Source organism: Saimiri boliviensis, chromosome 9 (genome assembly GCF_048565385.1).
Source record: "Saimiri boliviensis isolate mSaiBol1 chromosome 9, mSaiBol1.pri, whole genome shotgun sequence".
NCBI lineage: Eukaryota > Metazoa > Chordata > Mammalia > Primates > Cebidae > Saimiri > Saimiri boliviensis.
This window is the reverse complement of record NC_133457.1, coordinates 15,455,925-15,474,661: the sequence shown is the minus strand read 5'-3', so window position 1 is coordinate 15,474,661 and position 18,737 is coordinate 15,455,925. Positions and strand designations below refer to the sequence as shown.

Genomic DNA, 18,737 nt, shown 5'->3' with positions numbered 1-18,737 from the left:
AGAAATCTACTTGGGCTCAAACCATAGCAATACTAAATTCAGGAACATTTACTATGGTAGTTTTCCTTGTTATCTAAATCTTGCTGAACCAATTTTCTTAGTTGCCATGATAATTAGGAACAATAAAAGAGACTGTGCAACACTGTGCTAGTAAGAATTATAGCTGACCAAAAAATACAAATTTTACAACACAAAATCTTTATCAACTTTTATATCTTATAGCTTAGTTTTAATCAGTAGCTAATTTCCTTTAACACTGAATGAAAGTCCCAAAATCAATACATAAACTGGTAATTTAACCTTATTTTAGGAAAAAAAAAAAATCTGTGTGAAGGGAATTACAGAAATGTCAGCTGAGCACTTAGTTCCTGAAATGTCCAAGTTTTGTGGAGGTTTCAGGTTAAAAGCAAAGAGAACCACACGCTCTTTCTCATCCCTGAGTAATCTGTGCTTTCTTGTCACATACCTGGAGTAAGAGATTGATTCTGAAGGAAAAAGCCAGGCTGCTGGGGCTGGCCCACAAGGTTGTAACCCCACAAGGTGGACTGTGGATGGTGCATCATTTGGGAGGAGATGGGCGAGTAATTAGGAGGCACTCGGTATATGTTGCTCTGCGGATACTCCTTCAACATAAAATTTTTTTAAAAGTTACTTAACTCCACATATCACACAGCTAATTAATGCAAATAACTTCAGTAAGCTGTCTGAGATACTACCTATCCCAATGTACAAAGCTGTTTTTTCTAAAGGAGAAGATGGAAGGAAGAGCGTTAATAAATGCCCTGGAAAATATTCATCCGTGTTAAACTTTTCCTTGACTTAAAAAGTACTTGGTTTGCAGAGGGCAGAGACGAAAAAGGATCTCTTAATTCTATTTCAAAAAACTCCAAGTGTGTTGGGAATACCAACTGAACAACACTCATCACTGAAGAAGCACCTTCAGTTGCTAAGACTCTTGATCATTTAATCTTAGAAGACCTTTCTGATACCTTGGGTCTGGAGAATTATGCCAGAGAGCCTTGCAGTGCTTCAGAACCATTCCTTGGCCAAGATGGTATTTCACTTGCAATTTTCCAGACATCATTCTAAAGAAGTAGACACCCGCTCAACCCCCCACACTTCTTCTTCCTTATAGTAGCTCCAAAATCTCTAAGGATCACACCTGAAGGCCTCAATTTCCCTCCTCTAGTCGAGTGCTAGATGATGAAAGGGAAACAAAGCCTCATTTCCCTGCAATCTTACCAAAGAATATATCTCACTGAAAAGAGGGAGCTTCAGGAAGAAGAGAGGAAGAGGGGACATGATCAGACTGACTTGGGGAACAGCATGGGTTTCAGGGCTTTTGCTATCTGAAAAGAACAAAAGCCCATCCATGTGGACTCACAGGCTAGAAACCCCAAATTTGAGGGAGTGTCAGTCTGGACCATGTTAAACATCCCTTCAAGACAAAGGAATACTGATAGGAAGATAGAGAAGGGGGCACTGATGCTCGAGCATCCAAAAGTGGTGGTGGTCATTTCCAGAATGGCATTAATCACCACCAGGCAGATGGATTTTAGTTCTCACACAGGTAAACAATAACCAATCATGAATGTCTGAACTAAATGGTGAATATTTCTTCCACTGTGCAGTGAAAACACTGTGGAATTTCATTAAAAAATGTCTCAAATCCTCTATCAAGCATTTCCCAAATGAATTTAAATAGAAAGATATTTTATGCATTACTTCTCAAGGTTTATAAAATTATTTCTAAATCACCATCAAATAGATTTCTGTTGTAATGAAAACATTGTTATAGGTGGGGAACACTAATAGAGAAGAAATAAAACTACTAAATTAGGTTTATTTTTGTCTTTTATAAAGTCTGAAAACATGGTAAAGAAGAAGTACAATATGTAGGAGAGTAAGAGGGAATAGTAAAATATCAAATCTCAGAAACATCCTATTGGATATGCTAACTGCAACTTTTAGCAAAGAAAAAGCAAATAGAGCTTTTTATATTGATTTACAACCACTCAAAATAAACATTTTGGACATATTAAAAATATGTGAGAGCTTGGGATTGCATTGTTCTAAAAAATTCAAGTTTCAAACCTGAGGAAATTGGGAGGCACTGAAATATTAACTAAACATCACAATGGAAGCCTAAAATAAAATAAAATAATTAAAAGTGAGGAAAATCAAAAGCTTTAATCTGACTGTCTGTGACAAGTCATTGTGTGCCATTCAGTTAATTACTGCAGAAACCTGTTAGGAGAACTGTCATAACAAAACTTATCCTGCCCTTGGTAACATTTCTAGGGATATGATTTGGGCACAAGTAAATCTCATGTTAAATGCTAAAGAGCCAAGGTTCCTCCCCCACTTACATCAACTCTCGAGCTGGATTTCGTCTTGCGCTTCCTTCCCTTTGTTTTCTTTTCTTCATCTGTTGTGGTTTTTCCCTGATCTGATAACTCAGCTGACTTCCTTTCTGGTTCCTGAGAAACTGGAGATGTAGGCTCTTCCTCTTCCTCCTCAGGAGGCAGGGGCAGTGGCTCGAGGTAGTAGCTGCGGGGCTTGGGTTTGGGGTGTGTGTGATACAGCAGGAGGTGATGCTGCTCCTCATACTTGATCACTCTTCGGTCTACTCGGACTGTCCCGAACCAGGCCCACGACAGAGGAGCTGGGTTCTTCTGACCCTCAAACAAGTCCCACGGGGACACCTTCTGCTTCGTAGAGACCTGGAGACCCTGTAGGAAAACAGCGCTCTATGACAGCACACTCCGATCTTTTCCTGATTCATAGGCCAGGCTTGTATAGGTCATGGATTCAGAGAACATTTTAGCTGGCATGAGCCATAGAGAACCCAAGAATACAGCAGAGAGGGTTACACAGCGATGTCACTGGAGAGCAGTGGCTAGATTCAGACCTAGAAGCACAGTTCTAAAGTCTTTTATACCACATGATGCTGTTTAGGCAACACAAGACAATCTAGGATATTTTACTGTGAATGTATATTTCCTATTTTTGCTAATAAAAAATTCTAAAAAGTTTTGCAAAAAATTCTAACACTGCAAAGTTAATCTTACTAAATTATAAGCAGTTCTAAATCTCTGTTATCTATTTATACTTTTTAAGATAATATCAAATTTAAGAGTGAAGTTATAGTCAACCTCTAATTGGGTTTGTATCAACTTCAATACAAATCTGTATGAACTTGGCTCAATATGGGGGTTCTGAACTTAATAAGCCAATCTCTGAATATATTATTATTATTAGAGAATTAAATTATAGCAGCAGGCGTAAGTAAAGTCTTTCACTTCTCAAAGCTTATCTTTACTGACTCTAGAAAAAACAACTCTTACTCTGTTTTTATTCTTAACATTGATGGGTGCCATCTCTTGGCACTTTCCTTAAAATGCAAATTTAAAAATATTTTTCCTTTAAGTGTCCCCGCAAATAACTACTCAGTCATTCGTGTTACTATTGTCATCTATACTTAATTCTTATGAGTAGTTTCATCTAAAATTAGGGTTCAGGCCGGGCATAGTGGCTCACACCTGCAATCCCAACACTTTGGGAGGCCGAGGCAGGTGGATCACCTGAGGTTAAGAGTTCTAGACCAGCCTAGCCAATGTGGTGAAACCCTGTCTCTATTAAAAATATAAATAAATAAATAAATAAATAAATAAATAAATAAGCTAGGTGTGGTGGCATGTGCCTGTAATCCCAGCTACTCATGAGGCTGAGACAAGAGAATGTCTTGAATCCAAGAGATGCAGGTCACAGGGAGCCAAGATCATGCCACTGCACTCCAGCCTGGGCAACAGAGCAAGACTCCAGTTCAAAAATAAATAAATAAGTAAATAAAAAACAAAATAAAATAAAATAAAACCAAGGTTCAATTAACACCTGTAAATTGAATGTTTCCTAATATTTCTCTTGAGATGAGAACTTTCTCCTTAGTTTAAAACACACACATCCACACGGATTCCACGTTTTACTACCAGGAAGTCCACTGACACTACAAACTCAACTTGACCATGACTTTAGCTTTTTTTCTTTCCACAAATTGGTACTAGATTCTCAGGCTACTCTAAATTCCCTGGTATGTCTCCTTCTTTCATGTCTTCATAAAAACTCTCCCTTTATTTGTACCACAATTTTCCCTACCTCCCAGCTAACTTTTAATCCTTCAAAATGACTCATGTCCATTTTCCTGGGGACCCTATTCTATCACCTAATACTCTCTCTGTACCATGACACACAAATCTCATTATACTGTAATTGTCTACCTTCCCCTTGAGGGTAAGAACTCTGTCTTCCATCTTGGTGACTGTGGAATGTCTGTGGTTGCTCAATGTTCATTAAAAGAATATCTGACCACTCTTCTCATATGTTAGAGAACCTTCTTTAATATCTTCTTACATAAAATACGTCTATTAAATACTTTTGATAAGAATAGAGAATATCCTAATAATTTTTATTTGAAATAGCTTACTACATGAAGAATTTTCTTTTTCCCCAGAGACAGGGTCTTACTTTGTTGCCCAGGCTGGGGTGCAGTGGCTATTAATAGGCATGATCATAGCCCACTGCAGCCTTAAACTCTTGAGTTCAAACAATCCTCTTGCCTCAGCCTCCCAAGTAGCTGGGACTAAAGACATGTGCCACCATGCACAGCTTACAAAAAAATTTTTATTGATAAATATATTCCACTTCTAAATTTGAAGTAAAATCAGAACTTATTTTAGCTTTTTTCTTTTTACACTAAGCTTTACTGAGTTTTCTCTTGGTAGATTTCAGAAATTTGCTTAAATTCAGGGAAACATCTTAAGTCCTAAAAACATTTAAATCGAAGATCTTCAAAGATATGACCTCATTATATGATAATGCCAATGACTAAGTGCACTTCGAAGACAAGAATACGCCTTTAAAAATCAACAGTGAAGCTGAGATATTTTATATAGCCTACGGTAAGACCAGAAAAAGTATTTGATTTTTGTGTAAATAAATTTATATAGGAGAAAAAAACATTTACTCTTGCCTGTTTTTTATCTATAGAGTCAAAACCAGCAATTTTGTTTCCTTTGGTGTCAATCAAGGAACCCATAGGTTCACAAGTGATGACATCACATGTCTGTTTCGGCAAAGGTAGTAACTGTTGAACTTTGTCAATACTTTCTGATCGCTTGTCTCCGAGCTCTTTCTAAAGAAAAAAGAGAGAGAGTGAGTGAAAAATGGGACAGAAATTACAATAAAGGCAAAAGTTAACCAGAAGGAAGTTCCCCTATGAAACATTTCCCTTTTTATAGTTCAGCACATGTTCTTTAACCCTGAACATGGTCTTTGAGGCAGTTCCAAATAGAGTACTGAGTGTTTCATTTCTTCTATTTAAATAGAAAACAGAATACATACAAAGCCACTGTTGTTACACAACAAACATCATAGTGCTGAAATGACAACAATCCAGGATAGCGATCACAATCAGAAGGCAGGAGCTGCAGAACAGAACACTTTCTCATGTCCAGGGTCAGATTACAAGGTAACCATTGATTTATTTGATTGTTAATGCATCAGATTTGTTTGTTTTCTTTTTTGCACTGTTTTCTTAAAGTTTGTTTCAAAGATTCTGTCCGCGGTCAAATGAATAGATTTACAAATTTCAATGCAAATGGCTATGGCTGGACTGGCACATGCCAGTCCAAGCATAGAGTTATGATAAATCTATCTAATGTTAATATTTTGGTTATATATTTAACAGTGGATTTCTAAAGTTCTTTAAAAAATTAAACATATATCATAATTTTTAAATAAAAAATAATCAAGGTTATGTGCTTGTTAACTTCTGGGTACCGATAAGGTTAGATGAAACAAACAGCAAATAATCACATTAAATTAAGTTGAATACAATCGTTAACATTTAATTTAATGAGTAGATTAAAATGCACTAGATAATAAATTCATAAACAACTTGAGCTCATAATAAAGGCTTATCTCAAACTTACTTTCAGTTTCTTTACTAAATTCATGTATGCACGCTTGTTCTCTTCAGATCCCCCTGGGGATGCATTTGATAGGTCAGAGGCTAATGTTCCATTGATGAGAACACCCAGCATGTCAAGAACCGTTGTGAATAATTCACTGAGAAAAGAAAGAAAACAATTATTTTCATCTTAAAGCGAAACTGAGCATTTGTATTAAAAGCACAGAATTTTTAATAGTACCCAAGTAAATAAGATGTGACAGAAACTGTCATCAGTATATCAAAGCTTATACCATGCATACATGTAGCAAAATGTGAAATGATAAAGCCATACTTGTTAGTGTGCATGTCAACAGTTCCTGAAGTAATGATCTGAAGGAGAAGGAGGGCCCAATCTGTAGTCCACTGGGTGCTCTTCTGTACCGTGTCAAACATTCCTCCTACCTAGCAGACAAAATACAGTAAAACATGTGCATTCTGTAAAACAGAAAATAACACCCCATTGCTTTATGTGGCCAAATTTAAATTCGTTTTTGTTTTTTAAACAACAGCAACAACAAGAAGGGATGCTCTAATTTATGGATTATCCTATCTTTTCTCTCATATAACTACATGTTTATCACTATTTTTAGTTCTTTCAGCACGGTTCAGTCATTCAAAAATTAAATAAAATGAAGAAGGGAAGTAGGCAAAATTTAAAGTAACTTTTGTTCCTAATCTTTTATGATGTCCATTTTTATGATGCAATTATAGTTGAATTAAACCTGAATAGTGTCAAAATTATGTGATCCAATTATCTGCAACTTTGTGTTTGCTGTACAATTACTATTGAATCTAAGCCTGCTATGGTAATACCATATGGAAACATCCACTATTACAGCAGTGATGGGCAGGAGGCCTGATACGCAGTCCTACCAGTTCACATGTCGGGACCAGGTTAGAAATAACTACACAAGTATCAGGCAGGCCATCCTCTAGAGGGGCCTGCACTTGGGCCTGCCTGATGAGAAAAGAAAAACTCAAAGGAATGCACAACATGTGAGAAATTTTAAATTTCTATACAATTTCTCTGTGGGATTTGCCTTTATAATTAATTTGATGGGACAAAACTTTGAGTTAAAGGATGTTTTAAATGGTTTTAAATTAGAAGCTAACACTTATCTTAAAATAGTCTTCTCAGACCTACCCTTAGTGCAAACTGAAGAAAAGGAGAGATTCATTGGGGTAGGAGGTATAGAAGGCAAATCAATGCTTAAAATAACTAGCACTGTCTAGAAGTATGACCAGACAGGAAGGAAAGTAGCAAAGGAAACAGAAGGCTTTAGAAACAGGGAAGTAGTTACAGAGAACAAAGAACGGAAGGCCTCACCTTGTAATGCAGACTTTGCACTTAGAAGAAGTTGAAAGCTGGAGTTACTTTCACATGTAGATGTGTTTAATGGAGGGAAAATACTAAAAATATTTCTTACCAAATTTAGGCGAAGTTGTAATGCTTCATGCATCATCTGTCGTGCTTTTATGTCATCTTGGTATCGTTCTTCTCTCCAGTTACTTAAAATCTAGGATCAGGAAAAACAAATATTTTTCTCCCCATTAAAGTTGAATTTTTCTCTCATTTAAAGATGAATTGAGCTTTTATACTGATAGCAAAAAACAACTTCTTTAACAAATTAACAAATGAAGCTAAATAAAATTTTAGCTTTCTTCTATCTCCACGTAGACAGAAATCTGGCTATTTATTTGTGCATCTGCCTTTCTAGGTGGAAGAAAAAAATCTTATTTAATTATATAGACTATGATTAGGCCTGGGAAAATGCGTTAGAGTGTCATCAAATTAAGCATTAATAAAAACTTTAAAAAATACATTACTTCATTGGTCTTATGAAGAAAAATACTGGAGAGAAAGAATTACATTTTGTATCAGTCCTGTATTATATTTCTGGGGACATGCTGTGAACCCTAGGAAATGCATTATTTTGATGTTTTATAGAAGAGGATGTCTGCTATCTTATGGATTTGTCTTCCTTCATAAACAGAAGGTACAGTATTTTGAAAAATATGGGATTGTAGTCCTCAGTCAACTGGCTTATCAGTTTTTAAAGTGGGCTATTTCTTCATTTCCTCACTGACTCATACAAATGCTGGAAAAGAAAAAATTTGCTTAGAAAAGGGAGCCACAAGTGGGCAACATCCTAGAATCAGATGACATGAGCAAAAAAAAGTGCAAACCAAAACAAAAAAAACCAACAACAAAAACCCTTCCATGCTCTGAAATACGGTTGTTAATGAGAGTCATCTCAAAAGAGCTGAAATGAGTCACATGCAGAAGTACTCCATGTCAACAGATAACCTGTAAATACCCTGCCTGGTGAGATGAAAGCACTTCCCAAATCTCATCAAAAGAAATGGACCTCTCCTCAAGGGTGTCTTAAGGGGGCAAGGCAGTTAACTAAACAACAAGCTCTCATGGAGTTCAAATAATAGTAGTGGGACAAATAAAACTAAGTGTAACAAGTGGTATGAGGCAGGGCAATGGTATAAAGAATGGCTGTGGTCTTATTTTTAGAGGGTGATGAAGGCTTCCCAAAGGAGGTAGCATCTTAACAGAGACATGAAGTAAAGGAGCAGGTCAAGCTAGTATCTGGGAGGGTATCTTTCCACCTAAAGGGAAGAAAAGATGCACAGGCGCTGAAAGGAGCAGTTGCTCAGCAAGTTCGAGGAAAAGTAACATGGCCAGTGTAACAACAGTGAAGCAAGGAGGGTCACGATTGGTAGGAGACAAGGTAGGAGGGACAGCCGGTGTCAAATCGTGTCTAGCCTTGTAAGCCAGAATTTTTATGCTAGATATACAGAGGTCATATATGACTTACATTTAAAAAGGGAGGAAAAAGGTGGTAAAGGGGACAAAACGGAGAGAAAAGGGAGGAAAGGGGAGGGGAAAGGGGAGGAAAAGGGAGAGGGAAAGGAAAAGTATGGGGAGAGGGAGCAAAAGGGGAGGGAAAAGATGAAAAAGGGAAGGAAAAAGGGGAGGAAAAGGAAACGATATGAGAAAGGGGAGTAAAAAAAGAAAAAAGGGGAGGAAAAAGAAGAGCAAAGGGGAGTGAAAAGGGAGGAAAAAAAGGAGAGGAAAGAGAAGAAAAGAGGGAAAGGGAAAATGGGAGGGAAAGGAAAAGGAGGTGAAAGGGGAGGTGAACGGGAAAAAGGGGAGGGAGAGGGGAGGGAAAGGGGAGGAAAGGGTAAAATAACGGGAAGGGGGAAAGGAGAGTGAAACGAAAAGGGAAAAGGGGAAAAACGGGGAGAACGAAAGGGCAAGGAAAAGAGGATACACGGGAGGAAACGGGAAGGAATAAAGGCAAAGGGGAGGGACAAAGGGAAGGAAAAGGGGAGGCAAATGGGAAAAAGAAAAGGTTCACTACAACTGCTCTCTGTAGAGCTCTGCTAGATCTCTCCTATCTAAATGGCGAGAAATAACAAGAGGATCAAACACGTGTCCTTGTCCATGTCCATCCAGCACCATTCAAGGGAAAGACATGGTATCACGGAAACACAGCACCACAACAAGGGGTCGATCAGGCTCTGCATCAGGATAAAACACCTCACAAGGCCAAGCTATCCACTTTGCTTGATTCCATGCTCTCCAATTTCTACTGTGCAAGCTCAGTTTTCTTACAGTACATAGATGCAAGAGTCCCAAACAGCAACCAGGAGAACTGTGTCTGGTGAAAAGGCAACGTCCAAATTATTTCTAAATAAATCAATACGCCTTCTGATTATTTCTTGTGTACTTGGCTGCCATCAATAAAACTCAGTTCCTGAACCTACAGACTTCAAGCTGGGACTGTGCCTGATAACATGGCTTCCAAGCTTGAGGAGCTGGACTCACTGCCTTGCCTGCTACAGCACAGATGACTCCAGATCCTCTCCGATGAGGCAGGGTTAGGAAAGGAGCAGGTACTTCAAAGTCATATGTAATGTGTAAAGTTTTACTCTTCTAGGCTGTACACATTTATTGTACGTATCAGTAACATAAAGTTGTTCATCTTGTGGTATCTAAAATGCCAGGTAGAAGAATAGGACATGGATTGTTCTTAGCGTCTAATCAAAATATTTTGTACCCTTATTAGTTGTGAGTTTTTTCTGAGATGGAGTTTCACTCTTTTTGCCCAGACTGGAGTGCAGTGGCATGATCTCAGCTAACTACAGCCTCTGCCTCCTGGGTTCAAGCAATCCTCCCGCCTCAGCCCCCCTGAGTAGCTGGGATCACAGGCACACGCCACCATGCCTGGCTAATTTTTGTATTTTTAGTAGAGATGGGGTTTCACCATGTTGTCAGGCTGGCTTCAAACTTCTGGCCTAAGGTGATTCGCCAGCTTTGGCCTCCCAAAGTGCTGGGATTACAGGCGTGAGCCACTGCGCCTGGCCCTTAAAGTTTAATCTCAGTATTTGAAAGGCAAATAAATGAATGTCATTAGAAAGATATTTGTCTGGCTTAATATTATACTATACTTTACCTGGTTAACTTGATTCTGGAGAGATGTTAGGAGGCCTTCCCTTTGTTCATCTTGTCCCTTAAGGCAGGTAAGTACCAGTGAGAGGAAGGGTTGTTGACTCAAAAGAGACATACTACAAAGGAAGCAGTAACAGCAGATCTAGTTAGAAATAATGCATTACTTCCTCTGGCAACATTCATTTCTTTGCCTCAGATTATTTGTTCTTATTTATTTCACTATTAGATAAATAAGGGTGGTGGTAAACAGCCAAAGACTGCTTGAAAATTTAAATCATCCCTCTACTTATAAGATGAAAAGCCACAGTAATGCTTCTAAATCACTTAGTATGCTCTAATTGCCCTCGAGGCCATTTTCAAACCAGCATCAATCCATACTGTATGTGAGCATGCCAGGCAGTGAGAGTAGAAGACAGTGAATTCATGTTCTACAATAATACGCAGAATTTTAAAATATATATCAGCAAGAATATCAATTTATACACAGGATAAAATCAAAAATTTTTAAAGTTCTCATATTAAAACTTGTTTTCGAGTCTGAGAAAATAGGCCTATACATCTACTGAGCTTGTTTTGGGGTTTGATTTTGTTTTTCAGCACATTTCCCAAGACCAAAAAGCAGGGTGTTAGTAGAGCTAATTTAGCAGCCAGGACTGACTCCAAAATCGGTGTGCTTGCTGGCGACCTCTAGTGTTAGTAGAGCTAATTTAGCAGCCAGGACTGATGCCAAAAAACAGTGGGTTTGGGTGCTCCACCACAGCCCCCAGCCAGCCTCCACTGGTAGAGGTGTGTCGAGGCATCTGGTTAAAAGTTCTGTTTTAAATTGGCATTTTAACAAAACGTCTTCAATTAGAGAGCAATCAACAAATCATACTGACAAATGAAATGCCATGTTGGAAAGAAAAATTTCTTAAAACGAGACCTAGGCCAAAATATTTCAGTAAGTGTCATCCTACATGGGCAGAATGGAGAGCCCCTGACATGGGAAGAGCTTTCTTTCAAGTTTCTTCAATACCATCTGTCCTGCCTGTGGGATGTAAGGCAATGCAAACTCGCTTACTAGCAAATATGATTTGAAAATTAAAATTATGCCTTCTTGTTGGTTAATTAATCCTGGCAAAGATGGTAAAAACAACCAGATGAAAAACAAATAAAGTACATACAATGCTGGGTCTCTACCAAAATGTACTGCAGTTAAGAGCACAGGCTCAGCAGCCAGACCTCCTGGATTGCAACCCAGGCTTTATGTCCTTCGCTGTGTGTCCTGGAGCAACTCACGTAACATTTTTTTTGTTTTGTTTTGTTTTGTTTTGTTTTGTTTGAGACGGAGTTTCGCTCTTGTTGCCCAGGCTGGAGTGCAATGGCACGATCTCGGCTCACCGCAACCTCCGCCTCCTGGGTTCAGGCAATTCTCCTGCCTCAGCCTCTTGAGTAGCTGGGATTACAGGCACACGCCACCATGCCCAGCTAATTTTTTTAGTATTTTTAGTAGAGACGGGGTTTCACCATGTTGACCAGGATGGTCTCGATCTCTTGACCTCGTGATCCACCCGTCTCGGCCTCCCAAAGTGCTGGGATTACAGGCTTGAGCCACCGCGCCCGGCCTCATGTAACATTTAAGTACCTCCGTTTCAACGTGATATAAAGAAGATAATGAGAGTAATTGCCACATGATTGTAATGAGAATCTTAAAAGGTCCCATACATAATGAGTTTTATAGAGAAGGTGCCATTTTGTAAGAGGTCAATAAATGGTGGTTACTATGGTATTATTCATTAGGGGATAAGAAACCTACAGGCTTAAAATATTATTTTAATGGAAGAAATTATCAATTTTTTCCTCTTAATTCCTAGGTTTCATGGCATTTTCATATTAGGGTGAGGTTTCCTTCTTTCTCAGTGACAAGGTTTTCAAATATAATTACTTGAAACCTTTTCTTGGGCATAAAATAAATTAAGAAAACGGTTGTGGTGGCTTAGGAGTTTTAATGTCTAGTCTAGAACAGGAGCCCTAAATATTAAAAATATGATCAACTATTTCAGATATCAGCATGCCAGAATTATAAATTACATATATTTTACACATAAATATGTAAATAATAGAAAAAATTAGAAATAATTAAAAATAAAATACAGGGATCACGTAGCTATCCAGATCTGATTCAGTTGGTCTAAAGCAGGTTTCAGAGTCACTATTTTTAACAGTTCAGCAGTGATTCGGATATAAAGGCAGAGTTGAGAACTAACGTATTAAGGATTACAACCTGAAACTTCCTGGGAATAAGACAGCCTGGCCTAACAGAGTATTTCCAGTTCCATTTAAAAACTAAATTTCAGTGGACTGTGGGTGCAATGACCACACAGGTTTACAGGAAGAGAGATGTTCTCAATCATTCTTTAAACGCTCACACAAACGCACATCTTCCAGCCGTACCTTTTCTGTTTCTGTCTGTCCCTTTCCTTCTTGGAAGAAGAACCCAAGTGCTGCCCCTTCTCCAGCTCTTCCCCAGCAGCTTTGAGCACTCTTCCTTGCACAGAAGTTGGCAGCCTGGCAATGAGAGGGGCCACCAACCATACGCCCCTTCGTTCAGAGGAACTAAAATCAGAAACAGGTGTTACATCAGAGAAAACAACCTTTCCTCCTCTCCCACAGTTACAAAAGAAACTCCAAAGCCAGACTTTGATGTACAAGACACACAGACTGTGCTAAAATTTCCCTTTTATTTGTATATTATCTTTCCTTTTTCCAAACACCAGGCATTTGCATGAGGCTTCCACCTATGCTTACAGAAAGCAATAAAGCATGCAGTTCTGGAAGGCTAGTGTAATGAAACTGTTATGTAATGTTTTCCTAGGACCCTCTGTCTCTGATTAAAAACAATCATTTTGTCCAACAAGCAATGTACTTTCTGTCACATTACAATATGAAATGTTTTTATATGAAGCATACTAATAGCTAATTTTTAAAGTTTAAAATTTGCTAGATATACTTTATACCAAAATGCTGAAATACAAATCAATCTGCCTTTCATGATTAAATAATTACTTTAAGATTTCATATGCCTACTGGTTCTAATTCTGAACAGAAATTACTAGAATATATATGTGCAAAATGGTAAATTAATAAAAATGGTAGAAAAAAGCATGTCCCATATGATGAATACTATGTAACATAGTAGACGAAGGGACACGGAAGGCATGAACCAAACCTGAGTTCACCTGCAGTTTTAAGGTGTCTACGCCAACTCAATCAAATATTCCAAATATGAACGTATCATCCACTCTAGCCTTACTCACTGACTTATTAAAATAATGATAATCATCAGTTACAAGTAACTATATTCTTCACATTCCTGTGACTTAAAGAAAAATCACTGTGCTACACAAAATTACTGTTACTTGTGAAAAAATCATGATAGATCAATAAAACAACAGACAAAAATACCTTAGGAACGTCTTTATTCCATTCTGTCTTGTGCTACTTGTATCAGCACTTCCAATACTGTTTGGGTTGAAGAGGCTCATGCCAGAATTAGAGGAATTATTATTTAGCTCTGCAGACTGCTGGAATACCTCTATTGTTGCCTTTGCAATATTGTCCAGTAAGTTGTTCATTTCAGCCACAGAACCAGAGCCCTAGAGTTAGATATAAGAACACTGGCACATATGTGTATTCCTTTATCCTCAAACATCAATGTGTTTTTTTTGCTTTTCATAAAATTGTATACATAGATAAGCTTTCAATATAAACTCACAGGGTCCTTCAAGCACTGTTTGATCATTAGCTGGAGTTCTAGCCAGGATTGCCTCAGTGTCCACTGCTCAAGATTCTGGGAAAAAATCGAAAGAATAATAGACACCAAATGTGTTAAAATACAGTAATTCCTTATATTACTTATTTTGTGAAGAAAGAGCAGAATAACCATACACAATAAAATAATTTATATGGGTCCAAAGGTTCTAAATCTTGTAGCATATCTATTAAGTAGAGATACAAACAAATAAATAGAAACACTAATTATTAAATAAACAGTTAAAACTGTGCCTGACTCAGCTATGCACTGAAACTAAATAGGCATTTTTCCTTTCAAAATATATTTAACCAATCCCATTCCAAAATGATTTCAATATTTCTTTCTTTTTTTTTTTTTTTTTAAAGAGACAGAGTCTCACTTTGTTGCCCAGGCTAGAGTGCAGTAGTGTGATCTTAACTCACCGCAACTTCTACCTCCCAAGTTCTAGCCATTCTCCTGCCTCAGCCTCGCGAATAGCTGGAACTACAGGTGCATGCCACTATGCCCGGCTACTTTTTGTATTTTAGTAGAGACGGGGTTTCACCATGTTACCCAGGTTGGCCTCAAACTCCTGAGCTCAGGCAATCCACCTGCCTCGGCCTCCAAAAGTGCTAGCTAGGATTACAGGCATGAGCCACTGCAACCGGCCTCAATATTTCTTTTTCTTTTTTTTTTTTTTTTTTTTGAGACGGAGTTTCGCTCTTGTTACCCAGGCTGGAGTGCAATGGCGCGATCTCGGCTCACCGCAACCTCCGCCTCCTGGGTTCAGGCAATTCTCCTGCCTCAGCCTCCTGAGTAGCTGGGATTACAGTCACGCGCCACCATGCCCAGCTAATTTTTTATATTTTTAGTAGAGACGGGGTTTCACCATGTTGACCAGGATGGTCTCGATCTCTTGACCTCGTGATCCACCCGCCTCGGCCTCCCAAAGTGCTGGGATTACAGGCTTGAGCCACCGCGCCCGGCCAATATTTCTTTAATAAGATATTTAACACAGCTCTTATCTGAAGCATATTTCTCGTGTAAATACAATACCGACTTAAAATATCAATATTTGTTTGATGATTATATACAATTTGCAGCATGTACATCCACCCAGAAATAAAGTATGGCAATTCCACAGAAAGGTGGGGAATAAAAATCAGAATTAATTTAAGTCAGGAATTAGCAAGTACAAAAAAAGACAGTAACTCTTTTTATAATCACAAAGAATTTGCCAAATGACAGAAACACACTCTTCATGCCACTTACCTGAAGAATACGCTTAATGTGCTGTCTTTGCAGGTTGTCCCCCTCAGCACATTCTTTAATGCCATGAGGATAACAGATAAGCTGCAGTAATTTCTGTGCTTGCATATTTGAAAGCACTGGGTCCAATATAAGTTCTTTGTCTGTACATAATCTTTCAGGTTCTTTTAAGCAATGCTCTCCTACCCATTCCTAAAAATAATATGGCAATTAGATTGACAGGCACTGGCTTTCAGTATATGTATGCAATATGCACTAAATCCACAATGCATAATTGAATATAAAACTGACAGGAATTTTCCAATTTAACAAACTATATGAATAAAGTAGGTAGAAAAGTTTTAAAAACAAAATTTCTAGCATTTTGACTTCTAAAAAATAAAAAGTAGAACCTTGCTTAAAAAAAATTTTTAAAGGGAGAAAAGAAAAGGAAAGACAATAAAGGGAATATTAGTGTGTTTTTAACTTGAAAGTGAGGTATTGCTCTAGGTACTATTTTGTGTCAGTTTTTTTCTAACTTGTTATGTAATGATTCTATCAGATATATATTCTTCAATTTTTATGGAATACATTGTACTATCCCACTGGACAGAACACAGTATAATAAATATTTAGAGAACTATCTTCCTTTTTGATACTTATTATAAATGTTATCATTATAAGTATTCATGCACATCTCTTTTCTATACAATAATTTTCTTAGGGTAATATCATAGAAGTGCAATTGCTGGGTCCAGTGTGAGCAGGAGTGGGGGCTATAGATGTATGTGACTAATTACCCTTTGAAGAGTTTCTACCAATTTAAACTCCTATTATCTTTTCTTTACCATTTTTTCAAAGGCAAACTATTTTACTAAATAAGATAAGAAATCACCAGCAATAACAGAGCCCAATTTGAACCCTGATCTATTTTGGATGAAGTCTGTTTCTTAAACACCACACCAGTGGTATGGCTGCCCACTAAAACGACCTGGGGTCTATGCCCAGGGCCCACATCAGACTAATTAAATCAAACTCAGGTGGTGGCACCCAGATATCAGTAATTTTTTAGGCATCCAAATTCTTATAAATGCCCCAGGTGATTCCAATATGAACTCATAGTTAGAAACCAATGCACAACTGCCTCTCCACACCAATATGACTGTGTAGCTAATTTTTACCACAGTTACAACATGCCTGTAAAATACAAAAACATGACCCAGTCGACATGACATCTATAGCCAAGTACAAATTAATATATAATGTATGTCACTTCTTTTAATAAGAAAAGAGAATTAAAAAAAAAAAACATAGGGGTGAGAATAAACCAAAAAGTAATAAAACTGGATCATCTGGTAAGAGAGATACGGAAGAACACATCTCTGAGTATACTTATTTGTATAGTTTGACTTAAGTAAGCTATCTTATAGACAGAGCTAGGGGCAAGAAAGGAATTTAAACAATGCAAAACTAAATGAACCTAGTTCTATTTCAGATGAAGAATATATTCACAGGGATGGGAAAAGTTCAGATCATTTTTAGACACAATATTTTAAATCCTTAGAGAAAATGGAACTAAAACATGTCCTTTTTTTTTTGAGACAAGAGTCTCGTTCTCTTACCCAGGCTGAAGTGGAATGACACAATCTCAACTCACTGCAACCTCCACCTCTCACGTTCAAGCAATTCTCATGCCTCAGCCTCCCAAGTAGCTGGGATAACAGGCATGTACCACCATGCCTGTCTAATTTTTGTATTTTTAGTAGAGATGGGGTTTCACCATGCTGGCCAGGCTGGTCTCAAACTCCTGGCCTCACATGAACCGCCTGTCTTGGCCTACCAAAGTGTTGGGATTATAGGCATGAGCCATCGCGCCCTGGCCTAGTGTACATTTTTGATACTGTATTTTAATTAATCATTGTTTCACAAAGCATTGGATGGCACATTTAACATACCCAGCCATGAGTAACATTTCTAAAAGTATTTCAGATGTATTATAGAATTAAACAAACAAGTAAGATGACGGTTTTGGGAATCAGCATTGGGAAACACAGAAGAAGGTGATACTAACATGAAATAGGCAAAAGTGTAGAACAACTTTGTGAGGTTGGATTGGGATTGAAGGTATCAGTAGGAACTGATAAATATAGGTATTTACACATATTTATGTATATGGATGTCATTTTCTTCCTTGCTTTGTCTGCTGATGGGTCCTAGAATTAATAACACTCCATAGCCATGAGCACACAGAGTACCCAAAATTCCTCGGTTTCTAACTACCATTCTCTGCTAAAAAGAACCAGGGTCTCCTTGGAGGAACAGGTGATTCCAGGCCCAAGGCAGAGAAAGTACTACATGGGCCAGAAAATATGAAAATACTATATAATTTTTAAATGTCAAATAATGTGACAGGATGAATAGATTTCTGCTGGACAAATCTGGGACAGTCTAAACATGAAAATAATTAAGTACAGTATATTATAATAATAGATGAATAGGGCAGAAGGGCAGGCTCTAGGTGGCACATGCCTGTTATCCCCACTACTTGGGAGTCTGAGGCATGAGAATTGTCTGAAACCCCCTTAAATTAGGACACAAATTGCTATTGTGGAGGGAGAGTACGAGTTGGGGGAAAAAATAAAATTTTGCAACCATAGTAAAGACGAGATTGGGCAAGATGAAAATGAATGCTTATGAGGTGTGGGGGAGTTAGACGAGGAGAAGAAAATCTGCACTGTCTCGAAGTATCTCCTCAAAGACTGTTTATTGCAAGGGGAAAATCAGTAACTATACGGTGGAGAAATCTTGAAACTGTGCAATGGAAACAACGTAATCAAAAGTATCATCATCCTTGAGGTGCAAATAGACATCACATGCCTTTGGACATGATTACCTGAAAGAACTCAAGATTACTTCTGTGGTATCTTGGCCAGGGATGCATAATCTGAAGCTAATCTACAGGAACCCTCAGACAAATCCAACAATACTGGGACAAATAACAAAATCGAACTGTGGCCTATAGATGAGAAAAAATTACTGTACCAAAAGCTAAATTTTCTGATGTTTAATAGCTATATTTTGGTTATGTTATGAAATAATGCAGTATTCAAAAGTAAAGAAATGTAGCACCTACTCTTAAATGAATGGCTGAGAAAAAAATAGGTATATGCACCCACATTTCCACATACAAATTACAAAGCACATGTAGCAAAACGTAAAAATTAGTAAATCTGCGTAAAGGA

The 18,737-nt window shown here is 37.8% G+C and overlaps 2 protein-coding genes across 11 annotated transcripts in view; one reads left to right on the top strand and one right to left on the bottom strand.

Annotated features, from left to right (window-relative positions):
* The window catches only part of MED12L (mediator complex subunit 12L), a 361,238-nt gene that overhangs the window by 42,850 nt on the left and 299,651 nt on the right, over positions 1 to 18,737 (bottom strand). For all 9 annotated transcript variants that reach the window (XR_012519124.1, XM_074405495.1, XM_039480199.2 and 6 more), the window contains 11 exons: positions 15,520 to 15,708; positions 14,230 to 14,304; positions 13,920 to 14,110; positions 12,909 to 13,070; positions 10,480 to 10,591; positions 7,438 to 7,527; positions 6,303 to 6,412; positions 5,991 to 6,126; positions 5,030 to 5,191; positions 2,370 to 2,732; positions 467 to 623 (listed from right to left, as the gene is read on the bottom strand). Coding sequence is in view for 8 of the 9 variants with exons in the window: in XM_074405495.1 (XP_074261596.1) it covers positions 467 to 623; positions 2,370 to 2,732; positions 5,030 to 5,191; positions 5,991 to 6,126; positions 6,303 to 6,412; positions 7,438 to 7,527; positions 10,480 to 10,591; positions 12,909 to 13,070; positions 13,920 to 14,110; positions 14,230 to 14,304; positions 15,520 to 15,708 (1,747 nt within the window). In the remaining variant the exon portion in view is untranslated. The remainder of the gene's footprint in view (positions 1 to 466; positions 624 to 2,369; positions 2,733 to 5,029; positions 5,192 to 5,990; positions 6,127 to 6,302; positions 6,413 to 7,437; positions 7,528 to 10,479; positions 10,592 to 12,908; positions 13,071 to 13,919; positions 14,111 to 14,229; positions 14,305 to 15,519; positions 15,709 to 18,737) is intronic.
* The window catches only part of P2RY12 (purinergic receptor P2Y12), a 49,178-nt gene continuing 35,810 nt past the window's right edge, over positions 5,370 to 18,737 (top strand). Inside the window, exon 1 of one of the 2 annotated variants that reach the window (XM_074405498.1) lies at positions 5,370 to 5,527. In XM_074405498.1, the coding sequence (XP_074261599.1) occupies positions 5,506 to 5,527 (22 nt within the window). In that variant the 5' untranslated portion in view covers positions 5,370 to 5,505. The remainder of the gene's footprint in view (positions 5,528 to 18,737) is intronic. The other variant, XM_003925036.3, reaches the window with a different exon arrangement.